This window comes from Natator depressus, chromosome 8 (assembly GCF_965152275.1).
Source record: "Natator depressus isolate rNatDep1 chromosome 8, rNatDep2.hap1, whole genome shotgun sequence".
In the NCBI taxonomy this organism is placed as follows: domain Eukaryota; kingdom Metazoa; phylum Chordata; order Testudines; family Cheloniidae; genus Natator; species Natator depressus.
Genome location: NC_134241.1, coordinates 1,544,668 through 1,561,388, shown reverse-complemented (window position 1 = coordinate 1,561,388; position 16,721 = coordinate 1,544,668). Strand labels below are relative to the sequence as shown.

The 16,721-nt window shown below is 68.1% G+C and overlaps 1 protein-coding gene across 3 annotated transcripts in view; it reads left to right on the top strand.

Annotated features, from left to right (window-relative positions):
• Positions 1 to 4,070: 4,070 nt before the first annotated feature.
• The window catches only part of CDHR2 (cadherin related family member 2), a 31,782-nt gene continuing 19,131 nt past the window's right edge, over positions 4,071 to 16,721 (top strand). Inside the window, exons 1-13 of one of the 3 annotated variants that reach the window (XM_074960142.1) lie at positions 4,071 to 4,217; positions 6,173 to 6,232; positions 6,630 to 6,695; positions 7,744 to 7,883; positions 8,560 to 8,613; positions 9,347 to 9,436; positions 10,378 to 10,467; positions 12,491 to 12,617; positions 13,039 to 13,178; positions 13,715 to 13,790; positions 14,880 to 14,986; positions 15,511 to 15,741; positions 16,221 to 16,376. In XM_074960142.1, coding sequence (XP_074816243.1) covers positions 4,142 to 4,217; positions 6,173 to 6,232; positions 6,630 to 6,695; positions 7,744 to 7,883; positions 8,560 to 8,613; positions 9,347 to 9,436; positions 10,378 to 10,467; positions 12,491 to 12,617; positions 13,039 to 13,178; positions 13,715 to 13,790; positions 14,880 to 14,986; positions 15,511 to 15,741; positions 16,221 to 16,376 — 1,413 coding nt within the window. In that variant the 5' untranslated portion in view covers positions 4,071 to 4,141. Of the gene's footprint in view, positions 4,218 to 5,152; positions 5,228 to 6,169; positions 6,233 to 6,629; positions 6,696 to 7,743; positions 7,884 to 8,559; positions 8,614 to 9,346; positions 9,437 to 10,377; positions 10,468 to 12,490; positions 12,618 to 13,038; positions 13,179 to 13,714; positions 13,791 to 14,879; positions 14,987 to 15,510; positions 15,742 to 16,220; positions 16,377 to 16,721 lie in introns of those variants that run through there. The other 2 variants (XM_074960143.1, XM_074960144.1) reach the window with 2 other exon arrangements.

The following is a 16,721-nucleotide window of genomic DNA, read 5'->3' as shown; positions in this document are numbered from 1 at the left end:
AAGGAGAGGGGGCAGCTCGGGGCAAACCAGGGCGGGGCCGTAGTGCGCCTAAAGGCTGCGCCTCACAACCTCCTGGGGCCGGGGCCGTAACGTGCCTAAAGGCCGCACCACAAATCCTGCTCGGCGAGCCCCGCGCTCGGGAGGACAGGCTGCACCCACAGCCGGCGCCTTTCAGCCCCCACGGGGCAAGCGGGCAGCCAGAGCAGGGGCCCTAATGCACCCAAACGTGGTGCCCTTTATCCCACGCCGTGGTGAAGCACAGACCCTCCCAGGGGAGGGGGCCCCCAGAACCAGAGCAGGGGCCACAATTCACCTAAGCACTGTGCCCCTTGAGTCCAAAGGGGGGTTCACAGCATGCCCAGCACAGGGCGTCCCCATTGCACTGGGTACCCCACTGCACTGCCCTGCCAAGGAGGCACAGCGGGTAATGGGCCAAGGGCAGGAGGGCACACCCCAAAGGCACCAAAGCTACCCTCGCTGGGAGCCAGGCCCTGCGAGGGGGACGCTGCCTATGGTAGCACCGGACCAGCCTGGAGACCCCGGCACAAACATCAGCGGAGCCAGGTGACAGGAAAGCTGTTTGTCCAGCAAGGTGCCCATGGCAATACATGAGCAATCAGAGAGTCCCAGCCTCCAGGCTGCCCAAGGAGGGCTCGATGTGGCTGCTGCTTCACCTCACACCAAGTTACCTTAGCCTGCGGGGAGAAACATACCATCTTGGATCTTGGGCTGGTCAGGACCTTTATGCCCATTTCCCAGATGGAGAAACTGAGGCACGGAGACAAGGATGGGCTCTGTCCCAGGTCGCACAATGAGTCTGTGGTGGAGGCCTGATTTCCAGCCATGCTCTGTTACCACTACATTGTACTCTCCTCCCAGAACTGGACCTAGAACCCAGGTGTCCTAATGCCCTGTACTAATGTAACAAATGCTTTTTAAAGTTAAATATGTAGCAAGAGCAGCAGGGATTTTGCAGAGTGGGAGCCCCTCACATGGCTCAGCCCTGCGACCAGCCTCCCAGGGCAGCCTGGAGCACCTCCAGGCAGGCCGAGGCGCCAGGCACAGGGGTCTCCATGGGCAAAGGGGAATGAAGATGGGGAGGAGGGGCTCACTGGAGGTCACTCTTAGGCACACCCAGCAGAGAGGGGCAGCCCTGCTTTGATCCCCATAGATTACCAGGCCAGGTGGGACCAATGTGATTGTGTAGTTTGACCCCCTGTATAGTGCAGGCCAGGGAACTGCCACAATACCTCCTTTCCCTGCCCCCAGTGGGCTCCCCAGGCCCCCAAGCTAGGTTCCAGAAGGGACCCAGATTCTCAGCTCTCCGCTGCCCGGAAGCAACGGCTTTCCCCAGTGCCCCGGCGTGCGGCTCAGGGGGCCCCTCGCCCCAGAGAGCAGCCTTTGGTGTGAACGTTCCCTGCTTTTCAGAGCAGGCTGGGACAGAGGGGGAGGGAGGGAGTGCCATAGTATCCCCAATGGGGTGCTGCCAGGGGGTGCCAGGATCTGTGGGTTCCAGGAAGCACCTCCTAGCCACCTGGCGTTGTTTCCACAGCTGCATGTTAGCCTGGTGTCTGCCCTCCCTGGGGGCCTGCGCAGCCCCCTGCAGGGCCTGCTCCCCCACCTGGGAACCCCCTCGGCACCCGACTACCCAGCTCCTTCCGCCAGGGGTACCATCCCTGCCTCAGACAGAGCAGAGCTGTAACTGGACTCAGGGCAAGACTCCTGCCCATGGCCCAGCCCTCTATGCCAGGGGTGAGTAAGAGCCCAGCCCAGCACATTTGCACGAGCCCCCCCCCCCGAGGTGTGTGGGGCTCCAGGCAGGTGAGAGCAGCACCCTGCAGGGTGGCACTCCAGCCACTCAGAGCCTCCAGCACTCCGGAGCAGGCAACACTGCGAGGCTGGGGGACGCAGCCTGGCATGCGAGGCCTGATGCCCAGCATGGCAGCAGGTGCTGGGGAGGGGGCAGTTGTTCTTTTCACAGTGCGGGACATTTGTTAGTAACTAGCTGTGGCTGCCTGCCAGCCCCCAACGCACTGCTGGAGCACATGGGCAACCAGCTGCTGCTGGGTCCCTGGGGACACCCTTGCCCTGGGCACAGCTGCAAGGTGTCGGGCTGGAGCAGCGGGGCAGGCTGTCGGTCCAAGCCCTGCCCTTTCTGCATCTCCCCGCTAGGGTGGGGCTGCTCACCCTGAGTCCCGTGGGCAAACCCCACAGAGCAACCAGCCAAGCTGTCCAGGCTGGCGCAGCCCCACAGTCTGCTGGCACCTGGTGCCAGGGGAAGGCATGGCAGATGCACCTTCCAGCAGCATGCTGGGCTGCACCTGGGGCCAGGGAAATGCTCTTGGTGGCACCCACAGCCCTCGAATGGGATGGCCTCTTCCCATGTTGTGGGCTGCGGATCCCCAAGGAGTGTGGCCTGGCCTGGCCCCAGGACCCTGCAGCAAGTCAGAGGGGGCTCTTGGTGCTGAAGTCATACACCGACTCCGGCCCACAGCCTCTGTTGGCTGCCCTGCCCCTCCTGGGGCAGCCTATTGCCCAGGGTGGGGATTCCTTCCACATCCCCGTGCCCTTTGGACACCCTGACGTCTCCGCTCTCTTGTTTATTGATTGGCTAGTTGGTTGGTTTCCAAACTATGGTGATAACGTCAGAAAATAACCTGGGATGGCACAGGGCGGGCCGGGCTCTGAAGGGGCAGAGTGCATGCCCCCCGCCCCAGCAGCAGAGCCCAGGGAGGACGCTAGGTGGGTCCATGCCAGGTCCACAAGGTGTGGTGCTCTCAGGCGCGTCCATCAGTGTCACAGCAGAGCTGGGCACTCGGGAAAATCTTGCTCTTAATGTGGTGCCCAAATGAGAGCGGAGGCCTTCTGGCTGCATTTGGGTCATTCACACTGATATCTTCCCCCTGGGAGCTGAGGGCGGGCTGGAAGAGCCTGTGCCGGGATGCCCAGAGACATGGTGGGGGAGGGGGAAGGAAAGGGGTCAGGCCAGCACCTGGCAATGACAATTCCCAGAGGTGGGACTCAGGGGCAGGTGTGAGGGACTGGGGCGGCCCAAGAGCTCGACTGCACAGCTGGCCCGGGGGGAGGGGTGGGGGCTCCCTAGCACGCCTCTGGGGGGTGCTGGCTGCTCCTGGCTTCCTGGCCTGTTGTCGGGGGGGGGACCTGGGGGAGCTGCCCTGGCCTGTTTCTGGCTGGGAAGCAGGAGGCACAGGGGTGCTGGAGGCTCCATGGGGCTGCCATGGGGAGTTATCACCAAGGCCCCGTGTACGCTGTGGCCAGGTGGCTGGACTGGGGCACAGTCAGCCCTTGGGGGTGGTATCGCTCACCCCAAACCTGCAACACCCCTGGGGTCCCCAGCCTCTGGGGTTCACTTGGCTCTTGCATTGCCAGTGCGCTGCACGGGGTTGTCTTGAAAACCCCTAACGGGGCCTTTGAAGCTGTCAGGGCGCTGGAGGCTCCGGCACTGGGAAGGGGGCTGTCAGGGATGTGGGCTGCGGCTGGTGGGGAGGCAACCCCCTGGGCGAATATGGGGTGCAATAGGTAACCACTGCCATGGGCAGTCGTCATGTGGGCTCAGAGTGACGGTCCCATTGAGGTAAAGGGGGCAGCTCCCTCCTCTCAGAGCCTGGGCCCCAGGCTAGGGGTTGGCTGCCCCCAGAGGGGCTAGCAATGGGATTTCCCTGAGCTCTCAGGGCCCTGGCCGGAGCTGCCTAGCCCACAGACAGGCGCTGCCAAGCCGGGGAACCTGGCTGCCAGGCACTGCCACCCTCCAGCATGCCTGGAGGGGCCCTGTCGATCTGGGTGGCTGTGAACTTCCTGCTCCCAGACTGTCCCATTCCCACCCGTCAGGGTGCCCCATTCCAGCCAGGCTGGGTGGCGGCACAGGGCTCTGTGCACTCACTGCCCCCCAACAACACTGCACCCCACAGGTGGCTGGCCCCATTTCCGGCCCCGCTCGCTCCCCATGCCTTTACTCCAACCCATCTTCCGCTTGAGAGGAGCCGCACAATCCCCCCTTGTCCCTGCGACCTGGAAGTAGGCCACGTGACTCCCTGGAGCGGTTCAGTGCTGTGGTGCAGGGTGAGCTCTGGGGCCCTGCTGCGCCAGGGGAGGGGCTCCTTAGCCCCTGCCAGAGGGCAGGATGGGGGGCAGGGGCCCCGAGCTCTGCAGGGCTCCCAGACAGCAGGATGTGAGTGTGGACGGGCCAGGATCCTGCGGTAAGACACGAAACTGGGGGCAGAACCGCCTCTGATTCCACTCCCACCCATCGGCTGCCTCCTTCCATCCCCCTCGGGGAAACCAGCGTCTCTCCATGGGGCTCCATGCCTGGAAGGGCTGCAGTGGACTCCCGAGAAGCTGTGCCCGCCCAGGAATGAATTTACCCCGGGGGACGGGGCAGAATCACCACCCCACCCTACAGACGATGACTGAGGGGCAGGGACTCACCCAAGGCCGCGTAGCCAGTCAGAGCCGGGAAGAGGACCCCGGCATCCTGGCTCCCGGACCCATGCTTTAGCTGCTGTATCCTGATTCCTAGAGGTCAAGGCCAGAGGGGGGCGTGAGATCAAGTAGTCTGACCTCCTGGCACTCATCCCGCTTCGCTCAGGCTCCCTCGGACTCCGGGGTCCTGGGCTCTGCGCAGTGCAGCCGTCCAGTGTGATGCTGCATGGGCCCAGCGGCTCCTTGTGAATGTAGGGTCACCCCCCTCCACTCATGAGCAGGGCCTGAATGTGGCCAGAGTGCCAATCTGCCCACCCCCCTGGCAACCCTGGCACTGCCTGCTGCCCGGCCCTGCTCAGGGGGCCCTGGGAGTCAAAGCTGGATGGCAGGGCAGTGGGGCAGCTGTTGGGCACCCGGCAGGGTGGGAGGAGTTGGGGCGACCGGGCAGCAGGGGCCCAGCACGACAGAGCTGTGGGGCAGATCCCCCCGAGCCCAACGGGGGGAGTAGCGGGAGCTCCTAACGCCCCAGCTGGCAGCACCAAGGAGCCACCCCTGCCTAGGGCTCCCCCCAGCTCCCAGCAGAGCCCAGGGGCCTGCTACTGACACCCTGCCCCAGAGCAGTGGGGAGGAGGGGCTCAAGGAAGCAGGAAGGCGAGAGATGGTTTTGTGACCAACTAATTGCAGTTAATGATTGATCAGCCCAATTACAGCAGGAGACAAAGGTCTGTTGTGGTCTCAGAGCCGCAGTGCCAGCGGGGAGCATCCCTGAGCGAGCCCCACGGTGCAGGTAGGGGGCACAGGGCAGGGCCACACTTGAGGTCCTGCCAGCGGCAGGGTTGTGCGCTAGGATGGGGGAGCCGAGACGGCTGGGCTGGGCCGGGCCTGGTCACGTCACAAAGCAGCACCCCGGGAAGCAGGGATGCAGGGGTCCGTGGGGCCCGGGACAGGATTGCTCCTGCAGGGCGCCGTCTAGGCCCGAGCGACGGGGCGCCCACCGTTCCCAGGGGGACAGCCTGGTGGGCCCCGCACAGAGTCTGGATCTTCAGCGTGATTCCTCTTTGCTGTTGTCCCACCCTAGACCCCCCGGGCCAGCCAGGCCCCTGGGAGCCCCTCCTAAGCCCCCCACAGACAGAGCTCTCCAGGGGGGCTGGGTGTGTCCTCCCCGTCGTATGCGCCCGCCCTGCGTGAGCAGCTGGGGCTAGAGCTCATCGCCCTGCGGGAGGGGCAGCGGGAGCCTCTGGGTGTGGTGGGGCCGGTGCTTGGACTGACCGAGTGGAGCTGCGGGATCTCCTCTCACCCGCTTCCTCCACGGGCTCAAACGTCCCAGCCTGGGAGTGAGGGCAGGATCGGGCCCCGGCCTGCTCGCTCTGGGGGATGGGCTCGCTCGCCCCAGCGCCGTGAGTGCCTCCTGGGGTCCCGGAGGTGCGGGGTGTGCTGGGCATTGGAGACTCAGCTGCCTTGGGGTCCCCCCCATCCACTGCCCTGCCCCCTCCAGGTGCCCTCCCCTGGCCACACTCTGCCCCTGCTAGCGGGACCCACCCAAGCGCACGTGGCCCCGGGGCTCTGGCGTGTGAACTGCTGGGAGGTCTGGCTGGGGGGCAGCGGGGGGCGGGTCATGTCCCAGGAGCTCCAGTTCAGCCCTTGGGGCCAGGAGACGCTGTTCCAGGAGGGGCAAGAGGAGCAGGGAGCCTCTCGCTGAAGCCCTGTGTTCCCCCTCCCGACGTGCCAGCAGGTCCCCTTGGCAGGATGGCCTGGCGCCCGCTGCTGCTGCTGCCCTTGCTCTCAGTGGCGGGTAAGGATTTCACGCCCTGGCTGGCGGGAGGGGGGCATGGCACACATGGGGGGCGAGGACGGAGTGGGGTGGGGCGGGGGCTGTGATCCCCCTGGGGCTGGGCACTGAGGGTCAGGTTCCCCAGGGCAGGTGCCTATCCCTGTGGCAGGCAACCTAGGAGACCTGGAGCAGCTGCCAGCACTGGGAACTGAGTGCCCTCCTCTGGGCAGGGGGCCAAGCAGTAACCCCCAAGGACCCCCCAGCGGCCTGGGGAGCAGCTCAGAGCCAGCTGCTCAGGGAGAGCCATGGCGGGGCTGGGCTGGCACCCCCTGGGCGGGCAGCACCCTGGCAGCAGGGCAAGGGGAGCTCTGAATAGCTCAACACAGGGGTTAACGCGGGGCCAACGTCTCCCTTGCAGTCTCAGGGAACACGGCCCCGAGGTTCAACATGAGCATCGTCTCTGTGCCCGAGGACCTGCCCGTGGGTGAGTGCGGTGCGGAGGCGGGAGGGCCAGGCCGGGGTGATGCAAAGAACCAGTCACAGGGTTCAGGCCAGACAGCACCACTGATGCCCACGCTGAGCTCCTGACAGCCCCACCCACTCCCTGTACGGCGCCCAGTCTCCGGCTTGGCCCCGGTGGGCTGTCAGGAGATGGAGAACCCACCCCTGCCCTGGGGGTGAATCACCCGCACTGGGGACAGCTGCCTTGTGTCTCATTGGAACAAGTCAGGGGTCCTAGTGCTACCCCCCAGCTTTGGAACAGCCTCTGGAGGACCCCTGCAGTGTGCCAGACCCCCGAGGGGGCTCAGGCTTCCTCCAGGGTGGGCCCCATGGCCTCACCGCCTCCTCGGACTCCACCACCTCCTCTGGGCTCCAGCCCCCCGGCTCCCCCCGGGAGCTCTGCCCAGAGAATCCAGCTGAGCCAGACGCCGCCGGGAGAGACGTGTCCCCTCCGCGGGGGCAATGCCCCTCGCCCAGCGTTTGCAGCAACACTCACCCAGCGCTGGGGTTGGGCAGGCAGCGGGCACAGCACAGGGAGTCCTTAGGGGAGCCCAGAGACTTGGCGACTGGGTTTGTCGTTGTCTTCTTGGATGCTCCATTGATATGGGGTTGGCCTTTTCAACCCCCCACCCTGGCTCAGACAGCAGGTGACATGCCCACCTATGTCTCTTAGCCTCCCTGAGAACAAACTGTCCTCCTTTTCCCCCCACCCCGCCCGTAGCCATGCACAATATATGGGAAACTGAGGCACACACAGGATTCATAAAACATGACAGAAAATTCCCACTTCATCTGGCTTCAGCTTCCCGCTGCTGGATCTTGCACAGCCTTTCTCTGCTTGATCAAGAGCCCTTTAGGACCCGGGATTTTCTCCCTGGGAAGGGCCTTACGGCCTGCACTGATCTCTCCATCTCTGCTTTGATGAGCTGTCCAGGCTGTGACGAGCTTCTGGTCAGAGCTGGGGCTGCAGCAGGTGGCCCTCGGAGGCGCCGGCCCTGCCCCAGCCAAGACGTCTCCCCCTCCCCCCGCAGGAGCCAGTGCCTTCCGGCTGACGGCTGTGGACGCCGATGGCGACCAGTTATACTATGGCATGAGCGGGCAGGACGCCTTCTATTTCAAGGTCAACAGCACGACGGGCGAGGTGCTGCTGGTGGCCTCTCTGGACCGTGAGGTGAGGGGGGAGCCGGGGCTGCTGGGCACGGAGACAATAGAGACCAGAGCCAGGGCAGCGGGTGATGCTCAGGGGCCGTCGCAGCCACTCTGCCCTTGTGCAGCCTAGATGGCACCAGGCCTGCTCCCTCAAGCCCCTCTCCCGGGCAGGGCCAGGCAGCAGCCGTAGGACTCCCATCCCCGCGGGGCCTGGCGCTCTCGGATCCCATGGGGGAGAGGGCATCCTTGGCAGGTCCTTGGCAGCGGCACCAGGAGCCTCCCTGGGGAGGGGCAGCTCCCCGGTGGATCTCCAGGCCACTCCCCAGCCTCTGCCCTCTGAGCGGGGTGCTGGAGGGAGCCCCAGAGCAGCTCCCCTGGGGAGCACTGGGACGGGGGCAGGGCCTGGCAGGGGCTGGGGAGCTGATTCTGCAGCCCCTCCACAGCAACGGGAGCAGACGAGAAAGGAGTCCCAGGCTGGGGTAGCTGGGGGCTGTAGGTCAGGAGTGAGGGGCACTGCTGTTTCCCCCATGTTTGCAGGGAGGGGACCTCTGGGGAGCGCAGCTCACTTTGGTCCCAATGAGTTGCCTTGGGAGGCGTTGAAGTGAAATATGGGGCGAGTCAATGGGAACGGGGAAGGGGGGCGGGAGGGGGCTGGGCATCCCTTGAGCAAAGCACCCCCCCTTTATGTTTCCTTCCAGGAGAAAGCCAAACTCAGCGTCATTATCACAGTGACAGACCAGATCAACACCGAGGTGAGGGAGCGGGCGGGGGGCTGGCAGGGGCCATGCCTGGGGGGACTGGGGCAGGGCAGGGGGCTGGCAGTGGGGCAGGGCAGGGGGCTGGCAGGGGCCATGCCTGGGGGCAGTGGGGCAAGGCGGGGGGCTGGCAGGGGCCAGGCCTGGGGGCAGTGGGGCAGGGCAGGGGGCTGACAGGGGCCGTGCCTGGGGGGAGTGGGGCAGGGCAGGGGGCTGGCAGGGGCCGTGCCTGGGGGGACTGGGGCAGGGCGGGGGGCTGGCAGGGGCCAGGCCTGGGGGCAGTGGGGCAGGGCAGGGGGCTGGCAGGGGCTGTGCCTGGGGGACTGGGGCAGGGCGGGGGGCTGGCAGGGGCCAGGCCTGGGGGCAGTGGGGCAGGGCAGGGGGCTGGCAGTGGGGCAGGGCAGGGGGCTGGCAGGGGCCGTGCCTGGGGGCAGTGGGGCAGCAGGTATGCGGCTGGGCCCGTGGTGCGTGGGCAGGTTATGCACCCGTGGGTGGGGGCATTGTGTTGGCAGCTCTTTGGGGACAGACGTGGCAGCAGCTGGTCTGGACGGGTCTCGTCCAGCCCTGGCATAAGCCGGTGGTTCCTGGTGGCATCTGCGGGGGCTGGTTGGACCCACGCTGTGCCTGGAGCCTGAGACACTGCGTCCCCGGCGTGCCTGGAGCAGCGCCCGTCGCGGCTGGGCCGGGGCCCCCAGCCCCTGGCCCTGAGCGGGCACCTCTGCTCCTGCAGGTCTCCGGGAAGCTGGCCATCATTGTGGAGGACCGGAACGACAACCCCCCCATCTTCCAGAACCAGCCCTACATCACCGACCTCTCAGAGGTACCGAGCCCAGCCAGGCCTTCCCTGACCCTCGCTGCAACCCCGCAGGCTCCCCACGCGGCCCGGCTCTGCTCCCCCGCCGGCCGGGCAGCCTCCCGTGGGGCAGCGCAGCAGAGCCTGGCCCTGCTTTTCCTCAGCCACCCGGCCTCCCATGGGACGGAGCCGCGGCTCTCGGAGCCAGCCCCCGCCCCAAGGAGCCGGCCCCAGCCCTGAGAAGCTGCTCCCCCCAGGAGCCAGCCCCCCCGGGGAGCAGGCCCCGCCAGGAAGCCAGCACCTGCCTCAAGGAGCCAGCACACCTGGCATTGGCTGCCCCATGCCGGCCAGAACAGGATGGGCAGCCGCTCTCCTCTGCGGGGCGCTGGGCGGGTGCCAGCAGGCAGCCTGGCATGGCGTCTGGCATGGCGATGGAGCAGTGCATGCTAGGAGGGACCTGTGGGCTCGCTGGGCTGGCGACCTCGGGGCGAAGTGAGGGCAGTGGGGCCCTCGGTGCGTTGGCGTCAGGCCAGACACTTTGGCTGCCCTGGGGCTGCCCCGGGGCCGGCAGGGCTGCCAGCGCGCTCCGAATCGGGGGGCTCCCGAGCCAGGCCGGGGGGGGCTGTCACTGCCCCGCCTCCCCAGGTCGGGCACAGCGGGGGCGCATAGCACACGCTGATTGGCAGGGGCATTCGCCAGCCCCAGGCAGCCTCTGTGGGGAAACGCCAGGGCTGCGGTATGCGGGGCGATGGGTCCCCAGTGTCTCGGATTCCCCCAGACATGCCAGCTCCGGGCACCGCACCCTGATCCCCTGGGTGGTGCATCCGGCTCCAGAGCTGCTGTCGCGAGCGACCCAGCTCTGTCTGCTGGGAGTGCCCAGGGCTGGGCGCCAACTTCCTGGCTGCCAGGCGCTGCCCCGGACCTACAGGCCCCTCCCAGGCCAGTCCCACCCATGTCCTGTGTTTCAGACCTGGCCGATAGGCAGCTCCATCTACAGAGTGCTGGCCACGGACGCCGACTCGGGCAACGCCGGCAGGGTGCGGTATGAGATCGTGTCGGTGAGTGCTGGGGCTGGGGAGCCGGCTTTGCGGGGCCCAGGGCGGGTGGGCTGGTTTTGCGGCCAGGGACCCCTGCGGCTGGTGGCTGATAACAGCCTGCTGCAGGCTGGGGGCAGGGGGGGTGCCCAAGGCTCCTCAGCTCGGCGCTGGGCCCCAGGCCCCAGCTGAGCCGCATGCCTGGGAGCCAGCAGCCTGGGGAGGGCTGGCCTCAGGAGCTGCGTGGGGGCCCGCTGCGAGCCCCCCACGCCCGAGGAGAGGGCAATGGCGGCTCCCCACTCCTCTGGCCCCAGGCACTTGAGTGGGGCAAGAGGGGGCAGGGACAGGACCCTGCTTGTGGCTGCCCAGCGTGGGGTGGGTCTCAGAGAGGAACAAGGGTCTGGCCCGAGGCCTCTCCCCAGGGAGACGCTGCCCAGCAGATGTGACAGCCAGCCTCGCTCTCGCCACCCGCCCCGTCCTCGGGCAGCAGCGGGGCCTGGCACCCCCCAGGGCGGATGTCTGCCCCGGTCCGCCAGCCCCCAGGCCAGGTCCAGGCTGCTCTGGCAACCCACACCAGTGAGACTCGCCAGCCGGGCTCTGCCAGCTCCGCCGGCAGCCACTGGAGAGCAGCATCGAACCATGCTGGCCTCCACCGCGCGGGGGCAGCTGGTGCAAGAGAGCAGGTGGCCTGGGGGCCCGAGAGGTGGGGCATGTGTGGAGGGCAGGGGGTGGGGGGCAGCAGCCTGCAGTGGAGACTCGGTGGTGTGAAGGGGGTTCTGGGAGCTGTGCTGCAGCAGGTGTTAGGGGCAGGGCTGGGGGGGCCAATGGCTGGAGGAGGTGTGGGGAGCTATGGCTGGAGGGTGTGCGGGGGGTTATGGCTGGAGGGGGAGTGGGGGCCAATGGCTGGAGGGGGTGTGGGGGCAATGGCTGGAGGAGGTGCGGGGGGCTATGGCTGGAGGGTGTGTGGGGGGGCCTACAGCTGGAGGGGGTGTGGGGGGCCTACGGCTGGAAGGGCTGGAGGGGGCTACGGCTGGAGGGGGTGTGGGGGGCTATGGCTGGAGGGGGTGCGGGGGGTCTACGGCTGGAAGGGGGGACCTATGGCTGGAGCGGGTGCGGGGGGCCTACGGCTGGAAGGGGTGCCTATGGCTGGAGGGGATGTGGGGAGCTATGGCTGGAGGGGGTGCGGGGGGTCTACGGCTGTAAGGGGGGACCTATGGCTGGAGGGGGTGTGGGGAGCTATGGCTGGAAAGGGTGCGGGGGGGTCTATGGCTGGAAGGGGGCCTATGGCTGGAGGGAGTGTGGGGGGCCTACGGCTGGAGGGGGTGCAGGGGGCTATGGCTGGAGGGTGTGGGGGGGCCTATGGCTGGAGGGAGTGTGGGGGGCCTACGACTGGAGGGGGTGCGGGGGTTATGGCTGGAGGGTGTGCGGGGGCCTACGGCTGGAGGGGGTGCGGGGGGGCCTATGGCTGGAGGGGGTGTGGGGGTCATGGCTGGAAGGGCTGGAGGGGGCTATGGCTGGAGGGGGTGCAGGGGTTATGGCTGGAGGGGGTGAGGGGGGCTATGGCTGGAGGGTGTGCGGGGGGCCTATGGCTGGAGGAAGTGTGGGGAGCTACGGCTGGAGGGGGTGCGGGGGTTATGGCTGGAGGGGGTGAGGGGCAGGACTCCCACTGAGGAGCTGTGCAGAGCCCTGGAAGCCCAGGAGTGTGGGAACACGTGGGTTAGCTCTGCCCCAGCCCCGCCTCGGCCGGGGGCAGGCAGCTGGCACGCACTGCCTGGCAGGGGCTGTTGGCAGAGCTTGGGGGGCAGCCCGGGAGCTGCTGGGAACAGCACGGGGTGCCGGGGGCTCCGGCTGGCTGCTCCCTGGTGGCCGCGGCAGGGCGTGGGCTCTCTGTGGGTAGGGAGCGACTCCCCTCCTTTCGAGGGTCCCCCATCTCCGTCCCTCCCTCGGCGAGTCCCACGGCGCTCTGCGGGGGGGGTTAAAATGCAGCCCCCGGTGCAGTGTCGTCCCAGGCTCACGCACGGCCACTCTCCTGCTCCCCCTCCCCCAGGTGACCCCCGAGGACGCCAAGAATCACCAGCTCTTCTACGTCCTGCAGAACGGGACCGTCGTGCTGAACGGCTCCCCTGAGCTACAACCATCAGAGCTCCTACTACCAGCTCCGGATCAACGCCACGGTGCGCCCGCCCGCCCGGGGGCAGGGCCATGCGGGGGCCGGGATCTCACAGGGCCTCTGCTGCCCAGGACGGCGGGGCCAGCCGTGGGGGGGCCGAGGGAATGGGGGGGTGCAGGGTGGCAGGGGGCATGGGGGGGCCGGAGGGAATAGGGCTGGGGCGCAGGGTGGCTGGAGGGAATGGGGGGGTGCAGGGTGGCAGGGGGCATGGGGGGGCCGGAGGGAATAGGGGTGGGGCACAGGGTGGCAGGGGGCATGGGGGGGCTGGAGGGAATAGGGCTGGGGCGCAGGGTGGCTGGAGGGAATGGGGGGGGTGCAGGATGGCAGGGGCATGGGGGGGCTGGAGGGAATGGGGGGGGCGCAGGGTGGCAGGGGGCACCGGGGGGCTGTGGGCGCTGGGATCTCACAGGGTCTCTGCTCCCCAGGACAGCGTGGGCTGCGTGGAGAACTGCACCTATCTGAGCTCCGTCGCCTACCTGTCTGTGAACGTGGTGGACGAGCCGGACCTGGCCCCGCAGTTCCTGAACGACCCTACGTGGGGTCGGTGCCCGAGAACTGCCCCCTGGTAAGGGGGCGCCTGCCGCCTGCTCTGCCCCAAGGCCCTCCCCCCCAGCCAGAGCCTGGGTGCTCCTGACATCACCGCGTGTTGCCACGGAGCACAGTGAGGTCAGGGGGCCCCCAGCTGACACCCAGAGCCCCCCTTGGGGCTGCCCTTGATTGGCAGGTGTCAGCGATGCTTGTCTGCCCTAGGCAGGCGGGGCCCATGGAGTCTACAGCCCCCATCATGCCTTGGGCCCGAGCACGCTGTGGGGAGCAGGGGGTGTCTGCCATGGGCAGCGAGGCGGGGCAGGGGCCTGGGGTCTCACGCTGGCCCCCTTGGGGGGGTCCTGTGCTGAGCAGGGACACTCTGAAACCCCCATTCGATGCCCTGGGGCCCAGGGAGGGAGAGGCTGAGACCCGCTCCCCGGTGCCAGGAACCTGCGCCGCCGAGCACAGCCCTGGCTGTGGGGAGCGGGTGAGCTGGGCAGAGGAGGATGGTGGTAGCAAAGCCGGTATGGGGTGCTGCAGCGGGCCCCGCCCTCACCAGGCTCCTCGTTCCAGGGGACCCCGGTGCTGACCGTGTCCGCCATCGACAGAGACAAGGGTGTGAACTACGCCCTCAACTACAGCCTCCTAAGTGAGTGATGCTGAGGGGCAGGGAGTGGGGCAGGCCAGGGGCATGGGGGGCTCCCTTCAGCTCCCTCCCCGGGGTGCTCATGCCAACACGTATGGGAATTTGGGGTGCATGGGGAGAGCTGGAGCACTGGGGCAGTCACCCCAAGAGGCTGAGTTTGGGGGGGCAGGTTGGGGGGGCTGGGACAGTCACCCAAGGGGCTCAGGTTGGGGGCAGGTTGGGGGGACTAGGGCAGTCACCTGAGGGGCTGAGGTGGGGGCAGGTTGGGGAGCTGGGGAAGTCACTCTGAGGGGCTGAGTTTGGGGGGGCAGGTTGGGGGGCGGGGGCAGTCACCTGAGGGGCTGAGGTGGGGGGCATGTTGGGGGGCTGGGGGAGTCACTCTGAGGGGCTGAGTTTGGGGTGAGGGCAGGATGGCCGTTGGGGCATGAGCTGGGGCCCAGCCCTGTGCAGCAGCGAGGGGCCCCGTCCCCTCTCCATGCCAGGGGCTGGGTGGCTCCGGAGCGGCGGGAGAGCCGCCATGCCGGGGCACTGGGGAGCTCAGGGCGCCGTTCGCCTGGGGGCCTGGTTCAGCTGCACTCACAGGAATCACGGACCCAAGGGTGCACAATCAGGGCAACCTACCCATTTCCTGGGCTGGTGCCAGGGGAGGCCCTGGCGGGAGGGGTGGAGGATTTGGAGACCCAGCGAACCCGCCCTGCGGCATCTCCTGCCCCCGGGGCTGGGCCTGGCGTCCCGCTCCGGGTGTCGCGCCCTGGCACACGGGGTAACGGCATCCCGCTCGCCGTCACGGCAGCCAAACCCCAGCGGCACTGGGACCCACGCGCCAGGTCACAGCTCCGGGAGCGGGGAGCCGAGGCGGGGGACTCAAACCGGGCTGGGATCAGGGCTGCGGGGCCGGGGCGGCGGGTGCTGAGGCCCCCACGGACTCAGTGGGCGCCATCCCCAGGGGGAAGGTCCCTGAGTGCTGGGGCCGTGTCTTGCAAATGGCGCTGGCCAGTGCCCCATGCCGGCGCCCGCTGGCTCTTCCCCATCCCCCAGCCCGCAGGGCCAGCGGGCGCCCCGCCCTCAGCCCTCCTCTGCCCTCGTCCTCAGATGCCAGCGTGCCGTTTGCCATCCACCTCACCACGGGCACCGTCACGGTGCGCAGCGCCCTGGACAGAGAGCGGCTGCCCAGCGAGGAGGTGCTCCTGGAGGTGCTGGTGAGTAGCAGGCAGCTGTGAGAGCCCTGCCCCCCCCGCCCCATCCCTCCCCCTCTCCCCGGTCCCCCCCCGACCCATCTCCCCCCCCCCACTCCTCTCCTCGGTACCCCTGCCTGATCCGTCCCCTCCCGCTTCCCCTGGTGCCCCTGGCCTCCCATCTGACCCATTTCCCTCCGGTACCCCTGGCCCCCAGCCTGACCCGTCCCCCCCGGTGCCCTTGGCCCCCCACCTGACCCATCTCGGCCGGTGCCCAGCCCCCACCTGACGCATCCCATCCTCCCTTCCCCCGACCCCTCACCCCTCTGCTGCCCCCACCTGACCCATCCCCTCCCCTTCTCCCCAGTGCCCCTGCCCCCCTGCCTGACCCATCCCATCCTCCCTTCCCCCGACCCCTCACCCCTCTGCTGCCCCCACCTGACCCGTCCCCTCCCGCTTCCCCTGGTGCCCCTGGCCTCCCATCTGACCCATCCCGCTCCAGTACCCCTGGCCCCCGGCCTGACCTGGCCTGTCCTCTCTGCCCCCAGGTGCAGGAGGAGAAGCTGGACATCTACGGGCAGGTGGCTCAGGCCAGTGCCACGGTGACCATCCAGGTGACCGATGTCAACGACAACACGCCCCAGTTCTACGAGTGCGAGCTCCCCACCTGCGACTTCACAGCCAGCCCCCAGAGCAGCTTCAGGGGCTCCCTGCAAGAGCATTCCTCTACCAGGGTGCCCGTGGGTGGCCTCCACATTGTGGCCCACGACCCTGACAAGGTGGGCGCTGCTGGGCTGCCCCCTGCCCCGGGCATCCACCACCCTGTGCAGTGGGACAGAGGGGCGTCGGCTGGGCTCGTAGAGCAGGGACTGGGGGTCAGGATTGGGGCCACCAGCAGGGCTGGGGTCAGATTGGGGGGATCAGCAGGGCTGGGATAGCGGGGACTGGGGCTCAGGATTGGGGCCATCAGCAGGGCTGGGGTCAGGATCGGGAGGATCAAGGGGATTGGTAGGGCTGGGGTCAGGATCGGGGGGATCAGCAGGGCTGGGATAGTGGGGACTGGGGCTCAGGATTGGGGCCGTCGGCAGGGCTGGGGGTCAGGATTGGGAGGATCGAGGGGATCGGCAGGGCTGGGGTAGTGGGGGCCACAGGTCAGGATCGGGACCAGTGCCCCACCCAGTTGCTGCCCCGTGGGGTCTGGCCGGTGTGGAGCAGGCCCCCAGCTGCCGGGTTTCTCGCCCTCCTCTCTCCCGGGCAGGGCTCCAATGGTGCCTTTGAGCTGCAGCTGCAGGGCCCGGACGCCGCCTCCTTCTCCGTCTCCCCCTCGAGGCTCATGGGCACGGGGGCGGTGCAGGTCCTGGTGAAGGACCCCAGCACCGTGGATTACGAGCGGGCTCACGTGATGACTGTGGAGGTGAGAGCCCCGGAGGGTGCAAGGGGACAGGCCCCGGAGCCAGGCTGGGCCAGCGTTGGGCCCAGCCAGCTGCCGGTCCGGGGGGCAGGCCGTCTCCAGCATGCCAGGGGAGCTGCGTCCCCTGGGGCTGGGTAGGTGGGGAGGTGCCGCCCCACTCCCTCGGGGCTGCCCGACGATCCTCCTTTGTGCCTGGCAACATTCGGCCGAATTGCCGTCCCGCCTGGGCTCTGAGCCCGGCGCCCGCTCCCATCAACTGGCCTGGCTCCGAGCCCAGAGCCCCAGGGGGCTGGGACCTGCCATCCCCGCTCCTTGGATCGGGCGGGCACCCGGCGTGGGCAGGGCAGC